Genomic DNA, 20,068 nt, shown 5'->3' with positions numbered 1-20,068 from the left:
TGAATCCCCCCCCCCCCCCCCTTTTCATGATGGCTCGGGACCGCACCTCCCTGCTCTGATGTCATCACCTATACTGCTCACAACCACTAGAGGGCGTGTTTCCATGACATCTACCAGATTTACTGCTACTGCAATGTCTTAGGCCAGGATTGTACAGTAATTCAATTGAGTCAATGCACCTTAGTGGCATCAAACAGTATGATGAGCATTTTTTTTTCTTTTGTTATAGTGGGACAGTTACACATTCATTGAGCAACATAAACTTCTGACATCCACCCAGGAAATGTCCTAAACAGGAAGTTAAAAGTCCTGCGGCTTTAAATGAGACAATAACGCTATAAAAACCTGTCTTATGCTTGGAACACATTAACATTACCTTTTTGGAGCCACGCACAGAACAAAAACATTTTAGGTTATGTGAAAAATTCCTTGAGAAGGTAAGACTCAATATTACCCATGTAGTGTATATATTTGTCAAGTATGTTTTGTTTCAATTTGCTTTCAAGTTTTTAACATAGTTATAAAAACTCAGCAGATACTGAAAGGCACAATGAGCTACCAATTTATAGGATGAAGGTCCAAAGTGTATGTTGCTCATTTCTGTTACAAACACATTTCCAATGGTACACCCATCTTGGTGTTTTGGAATATAATTCTCAGTGTAAAGCCTGCAGGGTCATTGTGGGGTCACAAAAATATTTGTTTGCATAAAAGGAGGCGTGACACAATGTTGGGACATTGAATAACCTGCAAGGATGTGTACAGTAATTACATTTTTAACAGCGCGCTTGATTTATTTTCTTGCGTTAAGATTGTAAAGAAAATGGACACTTTATCGTTTTATTGGATTCGCTGTGCAAATGTTCATTCGCATTGCGGTTTTGATATGTGCTAACTAATACAATACAATGAATGCAATCCATATATATATATTTTGGTTTTGTTTTCAACAGTGTGGCGGACCATGACGATTGCGAATATATTTCAATATGTGTAAGTAGCCGTTGTGACGAATAATACAGCAGTGTCCTGAGATACGAGTGTGCCAACTTAGTACACGTTTTATGAGATGTTAGTAGTCATTTAGATGATTTAAAAAAAAAAAAAAAATGTATGAGCAAAAATTTGAGATGCGAGTGCTATATGATGGCAGTGAATGCAACACTCTCCCAGATTAACTTGATTTCTGAACTAATGAGTAGCGTTTATGTGACGGTGTTGCAATACTTGAATTTTTAACACAAAATTAATATTCATACATATATTCTTACTGTTCTTTTCTATTAATTTCACCGGGGGGGGGGGGGAACACACACGCCAAGTTCAGAGTGTTTCAAGTTAGGAGCATGTCACATAATTAATTCAACTCATACCTCAAGACAGTGTGGAACACAAAAGTAATCACATGATCCTAGTAGACCAGAACTTGCTCCCAGATTCCCGAGCTTGGTGGTGTCCATCGCCGTGGTGCTGCTCTGCTTCTACTTGCACGCCAGGAAGAAGAGAGCAGTGTATGACATCACTGTGACGAGCACCGAGGAGGACAGCGGCGTCTCCATCCAAGCCATTTCGCTAACAGAAGCTCAGGAGGGGACGGCGAGACATTACGACAGACTCCCGCCGCGCTACAGCACCATTGATTTTCCGCCACCTTACTCACTGGTGGGTAAAGCTTAAATGAACAACTTTGGACCAGGGATTTTATTTGTGAAGAATGAGAGCGTTGAACTCACCAGTGTCAACTATCTCCCAGGATAGTTTCAAAAAGCTCTCCTGGTGCTTGATAAGGATCTGTAATATATCATTTATTAGCTTGCACATGGATTTCATTTTGGACTATACTTGAGCCACAAGCTGTTAAATTGTCAAGAATTCTTGAGCGGTTTATATAATGTTCAAATTTCTTTCAGTTTGACCCCAAACTGACAAATGTTTGGCCAGGGGGCCCGCCTCCCGCCTACGAGATGTATCCCATCACGCTGCCTCTGGCTCCTCATCACTGGAGGACCCCCTCGACCAGCACTTGCGCGCACCCACCGACGTTTCTATGACCAATAGATTTTTGTTACTATGCATCAAAGTTTGAAAGTAAAAAGCGACACACCAGCCACACCGACACTTGTCTGAGTGATGGTATAGTTTTTATTACACTACTTAAAATAAATATGGAGATGTTGTCAGTATTGGTGGAACAAGTATTTAAATATTCAGTAAATCCTTGGCTTTTTAAAACAATGTTAAGGCAAAATATGTACTGGACTGCTTGTATGTGACAAATAACGACATCAGCTCTGATTGGAATTTGTAATGTTTGTCTTCAAATTCATTGCCTCGCTCATATTTACTTGCTTTGCAATTCTCAGTAAACTAAACAGGCTGTGGTCGGCATTGGCTAGTTGGTTGATATTGATAACTGTCGCATTAGGTTTCTATTGCTGTCGATTTTCCAGGTGAGTGAAGAAATACAAATAGAGCACATTTCTCAACAAATACAATCATACTAGTATATGGTGCTAGGGTGAGAAAATACATGGAATTTCAAACAAATATCACATTTGGTATGTTACCGTCTGTCTCGTAGCAATTCAATGTAAACATGACATTAGGTTATGTATTTTAAATTTGGAAGGCTAAAAGATTTCGACCCATGACTGACCTACCTAAAATACACGACTCTTTACGAGGACTGGCCATTCCACTACATTTTCTTGGTCAACAACTAGTAACAATCAATACTGATTAAATGTTTGTTTGAAAATATTTGTAATGCCAATCTTTGAATGTTCTGAACTCCTGCGCAAAGGTAACACGGATAGCGCTCAACGTCCTATCGCTTGTTGACGGAATCAACAGCGCCCCTGCTGGCTACAGTCAAGTAGTACGCTCCAATTTGCCCCAGATGCGTTTAGCGTATTTCAGATGGTTTTTTCTTTTGCCTCCCTATCCCCCTATAGGACAGAACAAATTGTGGGGGTAATCGCCAACAAGTCCCACATCGTGGAGCAAATTATGTCCCGCCTCTATACTACACATCGCTTAGCAAGTTGGCGCTTAGCACACGACCGCGCTAAAAACCGAGAGCCAACTCTAAAACCGCTTCAATATGGACAGAATGATGACAAATGAAGTACAACACCAAGTCGCTCCAAAGAAACCACTTCACATTTATAGTGGAGGCGTCAACGGGAATGGTCCGCCGTTTTACAGCTGTGCACTGAAACTCAAAAGACCCAGCTGACAGGCACCCACTGTTGCTCGTTTGAGAGTTTTTCCACGGCGGAGCGTAGACTTCGGAACGTGGCTTCTAGGCTGTCGTTGACGATGCAGAGGTCAAAGTAATGTCCGTAAGCCCTCTTGATGCGCTCGCTCTCATCCACCGTCCTCTTGAGCTCCGAGTCCTGAAAAGGAGAACGTCAAAAGGGGGATGGGTATAGGCCGTTTGGTTGTCTTGAGTTTTACATTGGCACTCACCGTTAACTGTTTCGTGACCACTCCTGACTCGATCGCCGACCTGTTCATGGCCTTGAGGACCTCAAAATCGGGAGCCTCGATGAACACCACGTAGGGCAGGAACTCAGAGGTCCGTAGGATTTTGAGAGCCTCGGAGAAAATCGTGTACGGCGGGATTACTGCTGTTGTCCACGAGTTCACGTTATCCTGAAAAGTTACTTTCGTGCGTGATTCCTTCCACCTACCTGGGGGTTGACATCCAGGATGCAGATCTTTCCCGTTTCCGTCACCTCGTGTATGGAGTTGATTTTCGTACCGTACAAGTTGCCGTCGTATTCGCCGTGCTCCAGGAAACGGCCGTTTTTGATGTCGCACTCCATTTCGCTGCGTGTCATGAAGGAATACATCTGACCGTCTCTCTCGTCGACCTTTGGTTTTCGGCTGGTGACTGGAGACGCAAAAGTAAACTCAAGAGATGAAACATCATGGTCAGGACAAGCAGTCGAGTACGCTATTGCACATTTGCACTCACATGGGATGGTGGTGCCGTATCGCTGAGGATCGAGCACCAGCAGCTTGTTCTTGAGACTGCGACGCCCGACGCCCTGCGCACCAATCAGAACCAGTGTCTTCCTTCTGAAGGGGGGCACCTTGGCGACCTCCTCATAGATCCGCAGCTCGTGACGATCAAATTCTTTCAAAAAAGAACAACTGTAATTAACACGCAGCCAAGTCCAGACCCTCTTGTGTTGGGATTTCAAGTACCTGCGTTCTTGGTGGTTAAATACATCATCTTTTTCTTCTTCTTGCCACCCATTCCACCACACAAAGGTCCTGTGAGAAACCAAAAGCGTTTTTGCCAGCTCGTTCCATAAAGTATCAGCTGTTAGAGGATCAGATGTTATGTGCGTATACGACCACTAGATGCCGCTGCACAAATGCTCAGTGCGTGTCCTTTTGTGTTAACTAGTTAGATCCGGGGAATGGTGTCCTTTGTGTTTACAGCTTTCCTTCCCCCACTGGAACGACGTTGGCAACATTTTGAATTTGTAGAATAGATGAAGAACGGACAACGATGTGTCTTTCCCTGGTTCCGAGAACTCTTAAGAGCATGTCGGTGGCTGTTCTCCAAAAAGTGAAGCGCTATTTTGTGACTCACCGCGCAGCTTGGCTTTTCTCTGTTGACTGCAAACATTTTGAACAAGACTGGGCAAGGTTTGTGCTCAAGGGCCATATTTGAATTTGAAAATGAACAGATGGGCCAGGTCGTTTGATATTTGAAAGGTGTATACAACACGTCAAATATTATTATTATTTTTTTTTAATCAATAGAATGATAAAAAGCCAGCCAATTTTTATTTGTGAAAAGATGCACATCGTTCGTCAATGCAAAATCCTAGCTCGGCGGATTTTAACAACCGCCATCTTTAAGTCCTCCTGGTGCTCATTACCAGAATTCGAGGCGCTCGCAGGCAGACTGGAGAGGTGAAAAATGCATGCATGTCGCCGAGTGGAACAGATGTTGTCTTTGTTCCCTGTGTGTTTATGCAGCAAGGGGTCAAATCTGCATAATTAAAAAGCGTTGTTTGGGCGCCGCCGAGAGGAGGCGTGTCGTCTCGGCCGTACCTGAGGTAACGAGCTCCAGATCTCGTTTCACAAACGCTTTCCTCTTCTCCTCGAGGAGCTGACTCGGAATCAAACCGGCGCTCCCTCCCTGGATGTGGCAGGCCTGAGAAAAGACACCAATTGAGAGCAACAAACGGGCCCCCCTGTCGTGTGGCATATGCGGGAGGATGTACCGACCTGCCACCAGTTCAAGTCTTCCTGATTGAAAATCTGCAGAATGTCTCCGCTGCAGAATCTCAGTCCGGCCTCTTTACATGGAATCAGGGTATCGTGCGACGGGTCGTAGTCAAAGTGACATTTGACAAAAGCCTGGAAAGACATATGGGATGATCTACAAAGGAGTTCAAAACAAACAGGGACATGCACATGCTTTGCATACTGTTCAATTAATTCCGCGCATGACTGAGAGTTATTACATTTGGCAGAAGAACAATCAAATCTACTCTCCGTCACAGTTTAAGGCTGTTAACCGCAACGTTCAATGATAGGACACCAACAGAGAGAAACAAGGAGAGAGCACCAGAGAACTCCAGCCAGAGCCAGCCAAAACGCATGGCCATGGAAACCATTCCCTCCCCTTTCTGCACTTGACGCCTTTTCTAATACTCCACTGATGTCTGATCGTTATTATTGAAAAATAAAATAAATACCACACACACAAACTACAATGGTGGAGGTTCGGCTCGGGACAAAAAGAGGCTTTTCAAGCAGAGCGCTGATGTTTATTGGCTGACCAGACACAATTGGCAGCCACTTTCCTCTTCGCTAAAAAATGCTAATATTAAAACGCTGGCTGCATATTTGATCGCATGGGAGTAAATGTCAGACAACGAGTACAACGCCAAGCGGAATTGGATAGCTGTCTGTTTTGTAAACTGCAATTTCTGGGCCATTAAAAGGTCACGTTTGGTTGGTTAAGTGACAAGAAAAATACAATTCACACTCCTGAATTAGATTTTGTGAGGCTAATAAAATAAATGCCTAACTCATTTTCCATCCCTCCCAAGATTCTAACCAATAGTTTGGACAAGCTCTTGCTGTCTGGACCGACCTGTCTGGGTGTGTGCGGCTCCTGATAGCTGGGCAGGATCTTCAGGACCACGCTGCCGCTCGCCTCCTTCAGCATCTCCTGCAGGACTTTGGGGTCGTTGCCCACCTCCTTGCCGTTCACCTCCTTGATGATGTCCCCCACGTGGAGCAGACCTTGCTGGTCGATCATGCCGCCGTGGAGGATTCTGGCAATCACCAGCTCGCCGCTCTCCACGCGGAAAGTCACTCCCTTTGCACGCAAGCGTTTTGTACTGAGCAAAATGCAATTGCGTCAGAAAATCCAGTGCGGGTTTCTCATCCACTCACCAGGTGCTCGCCAGCCACTTTGCGGATGCCCACCATCCTCACGGCGTCAGGCGGCACCGGTTGGTTGTTGAGGGCTGCGTCCATGAAAGTACAAGGGCTGGGAGGCGGAGTCTCGTAGTTTTTAGAAGCCACGGAGTCATGAGTCTCCAGGAGCGACTTTTAAAGCGACAGGGGATGACAAGAAAATGAAAACTATCTCCAAATCAATCATCACGGTGAAATTCCCTTTCCACACCTGAAAGTGAGGCTCCTTCAGGATACGGACCAGCTCGTCGGCTGCCTGGCTCCTGTGCGCCAGTGGGCTGAGCTCCTTGAGGATGTCCTGGACCAGCTCCACGTTGTTCTCCCTCACCGCCTCCAGCTTGGGCTCCTCAAAGCGCTCGTGAGCCTTGTTACGGATGAGGGGAAAGCAGATGGCATACACACATTTGTCATGACATCATTGCTCTCATGTTGAGCTTCTGATGACTCCAATGACTGATCTGATTCCGTACACGGTTAGATTGCTTGATTCTATCAAGAGCGCCGGGCAATCAATGCCATTCACCATCACGCAGAATCACTTTTTTTCCCCTCCATCTGGCTTCCTCGCTCCGCACGCAACAGTGTTTATGGATTTACCCGTGATGTCAAAAGTGCCTGTATCAATCAACGAGCCGCTTTCATTCACGGCATGCCTGAGCAGATTAGCCTCTTTCGGTTAATCGCTTAATTTCCTCCAAGGTGCTACTACACTGCAAAGGCCTTTAATGGCCCATTTGAACTGGATTTTAGAAATAAACAGTCATCATTACCAACACAAAAAAAAAAAAGACTTCTCATAAAACAAACATGAAAAATGCATCTAACTTGCTGGCAATTCTGATTTGGCTCTCACCACTGGGCTCTCCATGATGCCTTTGAGGAAGATGAGGTCCAGGTCGTTGGCAGTTGTCGAGCTGATGCTGTCACTCAGCGTGTCCAAAGCCTGATGCATGACTGCAAACAAGACACAAAGATGAAAAGAACTCATTCCTGCTCCAAATGATTCAAACACTTTGGGTTTTTTTTTTTTTCAGTGTAAACACACAATGGTATAATTCCCAGTGAAATGAATTTACAGCTACACAGTCGAGCCAAATATTGTTTACTGAGCTTTTGTCACATCAAAGCACTACATTTACATCGACTGGAAGGAAAACTCGTTCGGAATCTCTGTACCCCAAAAAACGTTACGAGACAAAATTACACAGAAATGAGGAGTCGAACACTTCATTCGACAAAGAGCGATTTACATTGTGAGCCTGAGTGATTACAAGCACGTGAACAATGCCCACTTGTCTTCCGTAGCACATCTTAAGCTGCCTCTCAAAGTCGGAATAAGGACACAAGTCACATCTTGGCTCCGTCTCCAAACGAGACACAAGCCAGGCTGGCCATAACAGTGACGGAAGCTGACGACCTTGATCGTTCATCATTACGCGGCGCTTCCTTTCGTTTCAAAGTAAATTAAGTTACTAATTGCACGAGGCTTCTGCAGTGAAGTCTTTTTCTTTGTGCTTGGCCTCCTCCGACAAGACTTCTGCTCCATATTGGCAGATTTGCACCTGGCAGAGCACATCAGAGCGCCAGATTCGGTTTAAATGTCTCTTTAATCACATCAGCCTTTTACCTAATCACACTTTTTGTGTCACGCTCTCTGCTACACCCAACAAGTGTGACAACGTAAATCACTTTTTACCAATACACAATTTAAACATCTTCTATCAGCTCAGGAATTGAAAAGTCAATTCACCAATAAATGCATGATTCATAAACACCCTCCAAGGAAGGATTCCATGCAGATCGCTGAGAATAATGATGATGATAAAACAGCGTGATGTCCCTCTGGCATTACTCAGCAATTACAAGCGAGGCAAATTAAAGGGAGCCGTTTTGCCCTCCGAGAAGGGTTACAATTAAAGCCAATGTCACGGAGGCCGCTAAACGTTCGGGGGCTGTTATTGTTTGTGCAGGAGGGGAAGACCGTGAAGCTCTTACAAAGCATTTAGTGAAGGTCGCCTTGTCGCTATGGAGCGCCGTGAAGGGACACCGAGAGGTGCGCAGGGCTAATTCTCAAAGGGGCCTCGCAGCCACGATGGGGTGCAGAGTGTCATTCTCTTCTTGTACATTTCGAACTGACAAGATAACGTGATAAATAACTCTTCGGCTTCTTTGAGATGGATGTCTAAGAGAGAGGCCGTAAGATTTTATTGTGGTTCGAGTCATCGGATGAGTCATTTCTGACTTAATGAGGTGTTGAGACTTTCCATGCTGACGCCAATCGGTCGGAAGCTGAAATACAAAGGGATTTCAATTGGAGCCCTTCAAAAGTTATTTATGGCTATTTTGAGGTCATTCAATTCTAATAAGTTAGTTCCCAAACTTACAAAATAGCAGATCAAATCTGAGCCAACTGGAAATATTTAAAGGAGGACTGGCTGACTCCAAAATGAGCTATTAGCTAACTCAAGGTCAGCAACATCAACCCGCCCGACACTACAATGCGGCCACAAACGTCACAGTAAAAATGTCATTCCCACCCACGCGTAACGCAATCAACTTTTTTGTTACAAGCCTGTCCGGTTTTGCGTGCAGCTCGAGTGCTGTAATATATTGTCCCGCGGACAATGTGAGCGAAATAATTGCAAGTGTCAGCACATTATCACGTAGACTGAGCCCGAGCCCGTTTCAATTGTCCCATTCTCAAGAGAGCCCGCGACGATCTCTGACGGGCCGAACCGGCAAAGCGACCGACCGGCCCGAGTTACACCCTGAGAATTGTATGATTTCAAACAGATGTAAACAATGTGACCTGGTGTCTGATTACAGCATGATGGCATATGAATGAGCTCATTGCCCATCGTGAATATACAAACTCAGACGCTCCCCCCCCCCCCCCCACCCTCCTGAAAACCGGATTCATTCTGGCTGCCCCTGCTGTCAAGTCACATTACAACTGACAGGCTTTGTCGCAAGCCAGCACACAGTGTGGCACATGCACTTTCAACAATGTAACTTCATGCGTATTTAAATGGACGCCGTGAGCCGTGACACCACCTAACTTCATCTGGCAACCACGTTGGTGCCTTTAACAATTTACGGCAACCCGTACGTGGGTCACGCGAGACAATTGATGGATGCATAAATAACACAGAAGATATTCATGTGCGGTATGAAACAATATGCAATATTAATGAACTTTGATGGCGTGTCTATGGAACTCCAACCATGGCAATGTAGTTTGCTATTTTTGAAATGACAGGTGATCTCAATCCAGCCGCACAGTTGAAACGGTCTTTGGAGGAGAGATCAGAGAACTTTCTGTCGCGCTCCTGGACACAATTCAATGCAATGCAACCGCCCCTGACTCCGTTCTTGCCATCTTTCTGCATCCACGGCCGCCCTTGTACTTTTGCTCCTCCTGCGCATGCCAATGTCGCCCTGGGGCCTATTCTGTCACCGAGGATGTGCCAACAGACTCCTCGGTTATTGACTTAACCGTGACGTTAACGGCTTTTGCTGCATTTATCTGACTTTATATCATGTACCTGTGCTAATTAAATCCATACAGCTCATCCCGATTAACATGCTGCAAAGTAGACAACTGTGGTCTTACCTCCTTCCCCAAGCTTCATCTCCAGGCCCTCCAGGGAGAAGGCCGAGCCCCCCTCCTCAAGGGAGAGTCTTCCAAACAGACTGCCAGCCATAGTGACCAACACCTCACTACACAGCGCCGACACACACACACACACACACACACACACACATACACTCACGGCAAGACGCCCAATACTGTGTGAGGCTGCGCTCCTCCTCCTCCTGCCAAACGGCTCCTGGCTCTTTCCCTCCCTCTCCACCTGCTCTTGACGTGAAAGTGTGTGAGCTACGCACGCCTGACTGAACGTCCTCTCCTCCGCATGAATGAATGAATGCGGACGACAGACTTGTGTGCAGGAGTAGAACGGAGAGAGAGAGAGAGAGAGAACGACACGTAAAAGGGGAACGGGCAAGAAAATAGAAAGTGTGATGCTTACTCGGGGAGGGAGGCTGGGCAATTTTCCTGGAGGCTTCCCTGTGGGGGTTAGCTGGGCAGAAGAGTAGCACTGAGCTGGCTTGTGAAGAATCATAAATGAGCAATAAACAAACAGGGCAGACGTCAACGCTAATCGTGAGCCTTGCCTTTGTGCCAGAGGGAAGGAATTTAAGTGAAGGTGGAGAATGGGTGACCGTTTCTCCATTTCTCTCTTCGAGTCTGTTTTAAAAAAAAAAAAAAAAAAATGCTTTGTAAAATGTTTAAAAAAAAAAAAAGAACTTACTCTGGCTTGTTTTGTAATGCCAAACTAAGCCCTTGGCTCGAGGACAACTCACACATTTTAAGCAGCTTCCTCTGAAGCTGACTGCTTTGTGTGAATACTTAAAAGCAAAACAATACACAGAGTACTCGGTAACATTAGATTGCGGATAGAATGGAATTTTTTGTTTTCTAATACTTACTACAGGATAAGCGGTAGGGAGAATTGATGGGTGGCGCCATGTTTTTGTGGTTCGACAAACTCGAATCAGATGTCTCTCAGCCTACCTGTGACGTAGACTGCATCAGAAAAATCCTCCTTGAGGCGTGACTCATTTAAGACGGGAGTCGAAGCGAACCATTTGCCAGTTCATTAAGTCACATTAGAACTGGTGAGATGAAATCCACGTCTGGAGTGTGGGATTAGCTACAAAGCTTTCACTATCACTTGGGCTCTTTTGACATCTTCATAGCTCCTCAAGGCACTCAACTTGATAGCTACCGCTGCGTTGTCAAATCTTCTCCGACAGTGACCGTTATATCTCAAGTATAATTTGAGTCTCGTGCCGCAGGTGTGCCAAATTGCGGTTATAGCGAGCGGATGTTTACAAAGCCACTTACCGGTGTCAGAAAAAGTCGTTGCCACGGGCATTTTAGGACGTCTTCCTTGTGTCCTCCGCCAAATTTGCTAGGTGACCTGCAAAAGCAAACAGACATTACAGGGGGAAAAACTCCAGACAAAACTCAAGTATTGATTAGCAAACGATTGCAACATCTCCGGCAGGAAGGCACTTTGGCGGAAAAGAATTTCCTTCCATCCATCACAGAGGTCCCAACTATCGTGTTTTCAATCTGCCTAAACAAGCTTCCCACCCACATTAACTGCGATCTAACTCACTTAGGAACTATTAATAGACGTCCCTGCAGTTAGTGCCTTTGTGTCCGTGGGGGGAATATTACGAACAGATGGAAAGATTGAACAAGCCGGTGAGTGAGCAGGCCAGCCAATGTTTGGCTTAGAGAGGATCTGTTGATACTAATTGATCCATTTAACATCAGGCACCATGAGAACCAAAACTGGATTGTCAGGTGACCTGGTAATGGAGGAATGTAAACAGAGAATAATCAATAGTCACGTGATCGAAAAAAAAAAGAAAGACTGCTAGTAGTGGCAATATGTTAAGCGGGCGGGTCGGATACGAGAAGTGTGGGTTTCAATAACAGGGATGAAGAAAGTGCACAGCTGTTGAACTGGAGATGCCGGCGGGAGAGGATGCAAATTTTTGGTCGCTATGACAACATCTCGCAATGGTAAAAGCAGTGCTAGGGCAGCCCCAGCAATGTCACTGTAGGGTCATACTTGTGTACATATCTGAACCTCAGATTAAAATTAAAAATGATTGTGGTTTTATACGCAATGAATCGCACAACAAGGAATACAGTTCAACAGATGTGTTTACACTACAAGTATTGATTAACATTATCACATGCTTAAAAGAGCTTTGGGGGAAAAATAATCAATACGGATTTGCTCTTTAATGCCACATGAGCCTTCCTTCCGCCCGAGGGATGTCGTGTTTGCGCAGGGAAATGCGGAGCTTGTTAAAAGTACGCAAGGAAATCGTGGAACTTGAAACACGGTTGGGGCTTTGAATTCTTTTTTTTATTTTTACGCCCTCATTTTAGCATTGTGGTAAATTGGTCTTTTTGATTGATTGGTCTTTGTTGGTGACACATTTTGGCTTTGGCTTGTTTTTGATGACCTTTGCAGGTATCCATACAACAACCATCTAAAGGCGGCAGCATGTAAACACACAACACACATGCACAAAAGCAGCGGCCAAACAAGACTTAATCCACATATGGAGCCTGGCGTCAGGCCTAAAAATAACCCCGTGCTCCCACAGGTTCAACTCCTCTCATTACTTTACAGGGAAAACTGCCGTATCCAAGACAACTGTGAGCGGCTCCTCACTACCCCCCCCCCCCCCCCCGCCTCCCTGTGCATTGCCATGGCAACAGGGGAAATGGCGTAAAATAATGACGGAATGAAAACTGATGCTATTTAAAGATGTGACTGGCTTAATTAGACTTGATCAGATTTACAGTACATGGCATATTATCATAGCAGCCACAATAAGATCAAATATCAAGAATTCCACATTTAAGTGGGAAATTAAAAACAAAATAATGAACGTGATAAACACCTAGCATCACCACACATAAAGTAACCGCCATAGAATATGAGGAGCTAATAAAAAATGAAAGTCATGTATACTGAATAGCACCATCTGGCTCAAGGAAACAAGCTGGGAATCCCCCCAGGAGATTTTTTTTTGTATTCACCAACCACGACTAATGCCCTCATGACACACCATCCATTAGTTGCTGAGATGTTTCGTGTGTGTGTGAGCGTATGGGGCGTTTGAATAATTTGAGCATTTTCTAAAAGTAAACGTGCTATTTTTACCTGCGTATAGTACGTAAATAAGAGATGATTCAGTCAGAAAGAGGTTCAAGCGATGCTGACGACTGTTATGAATAATACCAAAACATGGCGCTATAAAAAGGTACCGCTATGATTAAATCGAATGTATTTCAATCTTGGAATGTGAGGTCAAGAACACACTTTTAAAGTACTGCATCAAGAATATACACAAGTCGTGGAAAATTTTAACAATGTACCCAAGAGATTTCAGAGCCAATTTTAGGAATACTTAAAACCTCAAACATCCAAATTAAAAACTGATAGGAAATATCTAATACCGGCTCTTTTAAGTAATATATGTTGAATATAGGATCATTTTTGTGCTTTTTAAACATTGAATACAACTGAGATAATATGGTTGCACAAGTGCGCACACCCTCTTATAACTGGGATGTGACCTGTGTTCAGGATTAACCCATCACATTCAAACTCATGTGACATCATGAGTTTAAGGATGATCACTTATGAATTCGTTTTGCAATGGGGGTCCAAAACAACTGTGCACGTGCCCTGCAGCCGCGCATGCGCACGCTCCAGCGTCTTTAAAAATACTTTGGATATTCAAATATCGACGTTTACAGCTGAAAAAAAACAACGTAATAATGTAAAATACGACTAAACTGCAAATGTTGTAATTGGATAATGTATACTGTACTTGACGGGAAAGGCGACACATGACGTCACTGGACAGGTGCAATGAGGGCAGTTATCCTCACACAATACATATTTATTATTTATTACGGCCACTATTTAGCCTGTTTAAGAGCATTGGGCGGAATCCATGTAGCTATTTGTGTGTTATTGTGGACTTACAGTTTCAGTAAAACACAATTATTGAAGAAAAAAAAAAAAAAAAAAAGACAAATACGCAATGATAACAAATTGGCCGTTTTGGTGTTCGACGTTCCCTCCATGGAAGGGACTTGCCCGCTCACCTTTATCCCGGAGTCGCGTTCCTGAGAGCGGCTTGTGAATGCCACACGGCTCGGTGCAGCGGGTGTCGGCGGCAGGTCTTGGTTAATCCTCGCAGTTACTTCCAGACGTCAACCGCAACCCACTCAGCGCGCTTGCCTTAAGACGAAGAAAAACACTCCTTTGACCTTTGAATCGTATCGTTTCTTCGATCTTGTTCAATAAGGTTTGTAGATGGAGAATAAACGTGACGGTGCAGTACAACAATACACACACATACACGAGTCGACAATGGATCGGAACCTCCTGTCAGCGGAAATTAATGAGTTGCCTCTTGGTCGAACACTGACCTCTTGTGGCGCTATTTTGGATCACACCCATTATGGATTACAACTAACCAGTTTTAAATGGTCAGACCGTAATTAAAGAACAGAGTATGAACAATCCAAAATAAAACGGCATTGACTCATAACCTTTATGCCATTATTTCCTTTATTGTAAACTTATTTTTCTCATACAAATTATTTACAATGTAGGCCACAAAAACAAAGAGGTGTACAAAGAGAAGCATTGCAGACAAATAGAACAAAAAAACATGCATGCATATCGATCAATTGAAATTGATTATTTAGATGCAGGGTGACCCTCCAGGAAAATCACAGCTTTGATTGTTGTTGGATTTTTTTTTTTAGGAGGACGAGTCAGCGTTCAATTACCATCCACTGTTATAGTCCAAACTGTAAAAAAAAGGAACGAATAAGGGTTAGGCACGCTGCAACCACATTCATTGTGCTTGTGCTTCCATAAGTGTAATGCAATTTAATTTAATTAAAATAATATTTAGATGTACAGTGAACCCTGCATACTCCAAATGTTTTTGAACATTAAAAATTTGCACCCATTAAATATATATTAAAACAAATTATCGCTTGGAATTCTGAGATGAAACAGAATACATCTGGGGCCCACTGTGATTAAATTAGGACGATATTTGATGGAATTGAGTTATGATCGGAATCTTGATCACTCACCGTGGTTCAGTGTCTTGGCTTGGATCTGCACCAAACAGCAGCCATGCCATCGCCTGCTCAGGGGATGACCTTTTCCCATATCTGAACAAAAGAAAAGAATATCACAAGATACTGCCATATAGTAAGGACTCATTTTGTAAGTACAGATTCGGACAAGCTTGTCTGCCATTGTCTTGCTTCCTGAAATTGATGCTTGACTACTGAGGAGTAAAAGCCGCATGACACCATGACAAATCTAGCCGGTGTAATTACACAGTAGGAGTATAAATGATGCCTAGAGTACTAAATAACACCCTATTGTGTGTGTGTGTGTGTGTGTGTACACTCTTGTACTCGTGCGACCAGTTTCCACTTAATGACTCGGATCGGTGATGTAATGTTTGGCAAAGCTGAAATATGAGACTTTATATTTGATCAGGGAGCCGTTAACCTTTTAGACGAAGACACTTTATCACAAATTGCTCCTAGAAGATGTCATGTGGTAGGTAAAATGACAAAGCTGCTACATAAAGTTTGTAAAAATCAAATACCATGCAGAGGAGGGGAAAAAGGTTTTGTAGCTTACTTCTAATTATGCAAAAAAAAAAAAAAGTACAACATGCTGTGTGAGTTGTCCTCACCTCTGCCTGGTGATGAGGTTGACATAATGCCTGACGGCGGCCTGGTACTTGGCCCAGTCCTCCGGGGAAGCGTTGCTGCCGGGACTCTCGGGTTTGGGAGGGTAGGCGTCGGCCAAGCCGCTCCAAAACACCAACAAGCACACGAGGAGTGCGGCGAGCATCATGCACGGTCTCAGCATGTTGGACGGACCCTTGAAGAGAAACAACGCAGCAGTCATGCACAGTCCTTCTGGGTTGCATCGGTGCCATATAACATCACATAGTCATCAAAACCTACTTGTTGAAGTCTCTTGGAGAGTATTGGATGGTTGATGCTGGTGGTGGTGGTGATGCTGGTGCCCTGACTTGCTCCTCTCCTCCGTTTGCCGCCCTTTTATAGTGAAGCGCGCATACCTGATGCGTGCTGCTGAGTAACACTTAAACCACACCTCTTACTTTTCCCGCTACTCTGACAGCCACGCGGCAGCGCGTTGCGCAATTTGGAATCATTCGTTCATTAAGGATTATGCATCCTATTGCTCGTCTTTTTTTTTTTTCTTACAAAATATTTGGGTGACCATATTAGCTCAACATATTTTAAAAACCTTTCAGTGCAAAGCAGTGTACTATTTACGAACGACTGTACATTCTGCTCTCTAGTGGACGAACATGGAATTGTTTTGCCTGTCACTATACGTGGCTATCATAAATATATGAACAATCCATCCATCCATTTTCTGTACATCAATGATGAACGCATTTGCATCTTTTCTTTTTACAAAAGAAAATACACTATCAATCTGCTCAGGGTTAATTTTGAGGGAGATTGTCGTCAACAGGATCACTAAATTATTTGGACTAATCTGATCTGCAAAAGCCGAACATATTTCTCTGGGTGGCAATGAAATGATGCAAAGAATCAAATCTCTCTCAGGTGGTCAAACTAGTCGATTATGTTTTTTTATGACCTTTGCAGAAGCTCCAGTTTATCTTGGATCTTCACAGTTTGCTGTTCGGGTTACTTATCATTGTGCGCGTTCATCTGTTTGCATTCGCGACAGAGATAGATATGCGCACCGCACCGATGCTTTTTGTTATTTGCCTTTCTTTTTTTATTGCTCAATCGTTAGGTGACATTTCACGAGGTTTATTTGCTTGCCGTGTTGGGGATACTTGCTATTGCGTTTATTGTTAAAATGATGCTATGGAAGAAGGAGCGAGTTTTTCTTATGTCACCTCACATCTCGCAAAAAGTATAGAAACTAAGGCAAAAAAAAAAAAAAAGGGGGCTATAACTGCGGTCACTATACACCAGTGGCATAGAAAGATGAACAAAGAAACAACTCATTTGCATAATTTCAAACTATATTATCTGGAGTAAAAGGATAATGATTTTCACAGCAATTAAATCAAATTGGACAATTTCCCACGGCACATTAGTGGAGAGCTGACGAGAGACACATCACCTCTAATGGGATCTGACACAAAAGTCGCCATAAAAATTCTGCCATTAGGACGATATTAATGCTCACTGCCGAGTGACGCCATCGGAGATATTGCAATAACGAAACCCGTTTATTGTTGTGGTTGGAGGTGCTTTGGGGCAAGGAAGGATGATTTTATGAATTCACACCACACGGAGTTTAAGATCAATATTACGAGAAAATGTGGTAGTTTAAGTTAGTTTGTGTATTTATGAAACTATCAAGTAGCAGCCAAAATGGTCCTAATCATGTTACAAAAATTGTCTTTTAACAAATTGTCCATTTATATTTGAGAGAGTAATACACACGTTGCAAATACAACTTTAACAATGAATTTTAAGGGATAAAATCGTGTTGTAAATGAAGGACACGTGTTGTTCCGGAGGGGCTCCCATGAGACATGTGACAGTTCTCCAGTCATGAGCTGTTTATAGAATAGTTTAAAAAAAACCCAAAGCTTTCTTTTTTTTTTTTTAGGCTTGTCCCCAAGCGCTGGTCAAAAACACAAGTCGATTTGGGCAGAACTCCCAGCTGGTGGCCTCTGTGGACCTCCTGCTGGCAATAAACAAGCAGTGCCATAAAAGGTTGGAAGTGGATTCGAAGATTACTCATTGATTGCTCGGACCATCTCTCAGCAATTATTGCACCATCATTCAAAGTATGATTAGAGGAAAGCCCCAACTGAAGTGAAAATGGATTAAAAAATAAATAAATTATGAGTAATCCCGGGGTGAGCTCGCCCTGTTGTAACCATCTGATCCTTAACGGTGGCCTTTCCGGAACATTTCAATTCTACTCCAGTAATCAACATCTCAGCGTTGACTCTCCGATGCTATAAAAGTCAATGGGAAGAAACAACGATGTGCACAGGACAAACTCATTAGCAGTCCACAGTGTTTGCATGTGAACAAGCCAGATAAGAGCAAAGAGGCAACAGTTCAATTTTTCACACGCCGCTAGCGCTTCGTTAAAACCCTCCCGTGGAGAAGCTCTGATAGGAGGAAACTTTACTTGATCGCCAACTTTGCCATGCCTTGTCTGATATTTGACCTTTTTCTTTGCTGTCAAAGTTCCATTCCAGATAAAACATCTATTTGCACTACTCAAGCAGTTTACACACGCAAGTATGATGGAAGCGCAATCTCCCGGGAGAAAATCCGACTCCTTCCTGTCAAACGCACGCAAAAAGGGAAATGATGTGTTTTTATTCCGTCTTATCTCTTGTCAGTGAGGCACTAATCTGAACAGAGTGCTTTTTAGTCGGACATGACATGGTGGAGGGGAAAAAAAAAAAAATGAAATAATTGCCAGAATCGTTATTACATGCACATACAACGATGGAGAATTTCAAATGGTAAAAGTCACTCCGGTGTTTCGCTACCCTACATTTAATTTAGCATCATCGTCGTGCTCAGTGTGTCACATTATAAGCTAGTCATTGTCCACCATTAGCAATAACAAGATTTGTCATAAATGTAGATAATGTACCCCAATGGAGGCGAGGATTAGCTAGCCAGATGTAACTTGCATAGGGAACGTTAGCTTAGCATTACCCCATTTGTGCATTTAGTGACCACATTTTTTTTTTTTACAAAAATAAGGCTGGGGTCATTGGGAGACAAACTGGGGAACTGATTTGAATTTGTTGCTGTATAGTGTATGTTGTCGAAATGGATCCTCTGAGCGTCAGTGTGGAGCGACCGCTGGGAGGTGGGAAAAGCTCGTCATATTTCTCCAGGCTAGTATGTTATGGACACTAGCTATTTACTGGCATAAAGACTGAGACCGTGCACGTCAGTTGTTTTCCCAAATAGAGGCGTCTCGTGTGATTCTCCCGTCCCAAGAGGAACGCGGCTACTCAAGCCTGCTCCTGACTAAGAACCATTTGTCTTTGCCGGGAAGCAGAGCGGGCCAATTACAGCGGCGGGCCCGACTTACTGATGCTTTCATGAGCAGGCCGGCAGCTTCAGGTAACTCTGATGGATGACGCAAGTGACCGGCCTTACGAGGCTTCAGGAAAAAGGTTGATGATTTGATTTAGAGGGCGGTTATATCTTATATCTTCTCCATCAGCCTGCTATGATTCCCTGACAACTTAGTATTTGCGTTTTACTAGTAAAAAAATGCACCTATTCAGATTTCTTTGTAAGCTTTGCAAGATGCCACAAGATGGCGCCACATCTACAAAGTCTAATGGTAAAAATTGAATTGATATAAGTGGGTGGGGCTGGAGTGACCATCTCATTTCATCTAAAATCTTTACATGTAAGGGAGGAGCTAAGTTTGGCCCGGGTTGTTAGCGGAAGATACAAAACATTTTTTCAGCCTATTGTATCGCGATTGTAACAATATCTACAGGGACAGAATAACACGCCTCGATCAGAAATGGCGCGAAGCTTGTGACAGTAAAATCAGGTCAATTTTTACTTAAAGTGGAGAATAAGATTAACGTTACCCATTAGAAGCCACGAAAACCTCGAGCGTTTCTTTTTTCCTCTACCCGTCGATGGATCTAGCAAAATCGATTCTGGGAAGTAATTACAAGTGTGATCCACTCAACAATGAACGTCGTTAACAATATTCAATAAGAGCAACTTACCCTTTATCTTTCTTTTCCAAGCAGCAAATTGATTCATTCTGGTTGAAAGTAAAACTCAAGGACTTTAGTATGGATCAACATTGGTAGTAAATATCTGCTTTCTTGTGTTGTGTCACCTGTAACACACTCATAGTTTTGATATCAATCACTTTGACTCTGTGGCTTGGAGGTACGAGTGTACCCGACTGGTCTTATATCATTAGTGGCTTTA

At 43.6% G+C, this 20,068-nt stretch overlaps 2 protein-coding genes across 8 annotated transcripts; both read right to left on the bottom strand.

Annotated features, from left to right (window-relative positions):
* Positions 1-2,129: 2,129 nt before the first annotated feature.
* Positions 2,130-14,479, bottom strand: mpp2b (MAGUK p55 scaffold protein 2b). 6 transcript variants are annotated; one of them, XM_085904196.1, is made up of 15 exons: positions 14,168-14,479; positions 11,366-11,441; positions 10,633-10,705; positions 10,488-10,561; positions 7,310-7,410; positions 6,668-6,820; positions 6,433-6,588; positions 6,128-6,355; positions 5,254-5,385; positions 5,077-5,179; positions 4,216-4,284; positions 3,983-4,144; positions 3,696-3,898; positions 3,472-3,600; positions 2,130-3,398 (listed from the first exon to the last, which is right to left on the bottom strand). In XM_085904196.1, exons 2-15 carry the CDS (start codon positions 11,394-11,396, stop codon positions 3,222-3,224), a joined length of 1,791 nt encoding a protein of 596 aa, XP_085760322.1. In that variant the 5' UTR covers positions 11,397-11,441; positions 14,168-14,479; the 3' UTR covers positions 2,130-3,221. The 6 variants fall into 6 exon arrangements, with proteins under 6 accessions (XP_085760322.1, XP_085760323.1, XP_085760324.1 ...); XM_085904197.1 differs by lacking the exons at positions 10,488-10,561; positions 10,633-10,705 and adding an exon at positions 10,948-11,032; XM_085904198.1 differs by lacking the exons at positions 10,488-10,561; positions 10,633-10,705 and having other exon boundaries at positions 14,168-14,478.
* Positions 14,480-14,686: 207 nt separating this feature from the next.
* On the bottom strand, positions 14,687-19,984 carry pyyb (peptide YYb). Of its 2 annotated transcripts, none has more exons than XM_085904160.1 (4): positions 16,073-19,984; positions 15,796-15,986; positions 15,176-15,256; positions 14,687-14,881 (listed from the first exon to the last, which is right to left on the bottom strand). In XM_085904160.1, the coding sequence occupies exons 2-4, from the start codon at positions 15,972-15,974 to the stop codon at positions 14,857-14,859; spliced, it is 285 nt and encodes a 94-aa protein (XP_085760286.1). In that variant the 5' UTR covers positions 15,975-15,986; positions 16,073-19,984; the 3' UTR covers positions 14,687-14,856. The 2 variants fall into 2 exon arrangements, with proteins under 2 accessions (XP_085760286.1, XP_085760285.1); XM_085904159.1 differs by having other exon boundaries at positions 15,796-18,090; positions 19,714-19,984.
* Positions 19,985-20,068: the final 84 nt, after the last annotated feature.

Source organism: Syngnathus leptorhynchus, chromosome 22, assembly GCF_054491065.1.
Source record: "Syngnathus leptorhynchus isolate UIUO chromosome 22, UIUO_Slep, whole genome shotgun sequence".
NCBI classification, from domain to species: Eukaryota; Metazoa; Chordata; class Actinopteri; order Syngnathiformes; family Syngnathidae; genus Syngnathus; species Syngnathus leptorhynchus.
This window is presented reverse-complemented; position numbering and strand designations above follow the sequence as displayed.

Excerpts from the sequence above, each read along its gene's own strand:
- pyyb (XM_085904159.1), bottom strand. The coding sequence starts at position 16,013 with ATGACTGCTGCGTTGTTTCTCTTCAAGGGTCCGTCCAACATGCTGAGA. Across the intron at positions 15,257-15,795 it reads AACCTCATCACCAGGCAGAG|ATATGGGAAAAGGTCATCCC; the intron begins GTGAGGACAACT and ends TCTTTTGTTCAG. Across the intron at positions 14,882-15,175 it reads AGCCAAGACACTGAACCACG|TTTGGACTATAACAGTGGAT; the intron begins GTGAGTGATCAA and ends TTTTTTTTACAG.
- mpp2b (XM_085904196.1), bottom strand. The coding sequence starts at position 11,396 with ATGCCCGTGGCAACGACTTTTTCTGACACCG. Across the intron at positions 4,145-4,215 it reads TTTAACCACCAAGAACGCAG|AATTTGATCGTCACGAGCTG; the intron begins GTACTTGAAATC and ends CTTTTTTGAAAG. Across the intron at positions 3,601-3,695 it reads TCCTGGATGTCAACCCCCAG|GCTCTCAAAATCCTACGGAC; the intron begins GTAGGTGGAAGG and ends ATTTTCTCCGAG.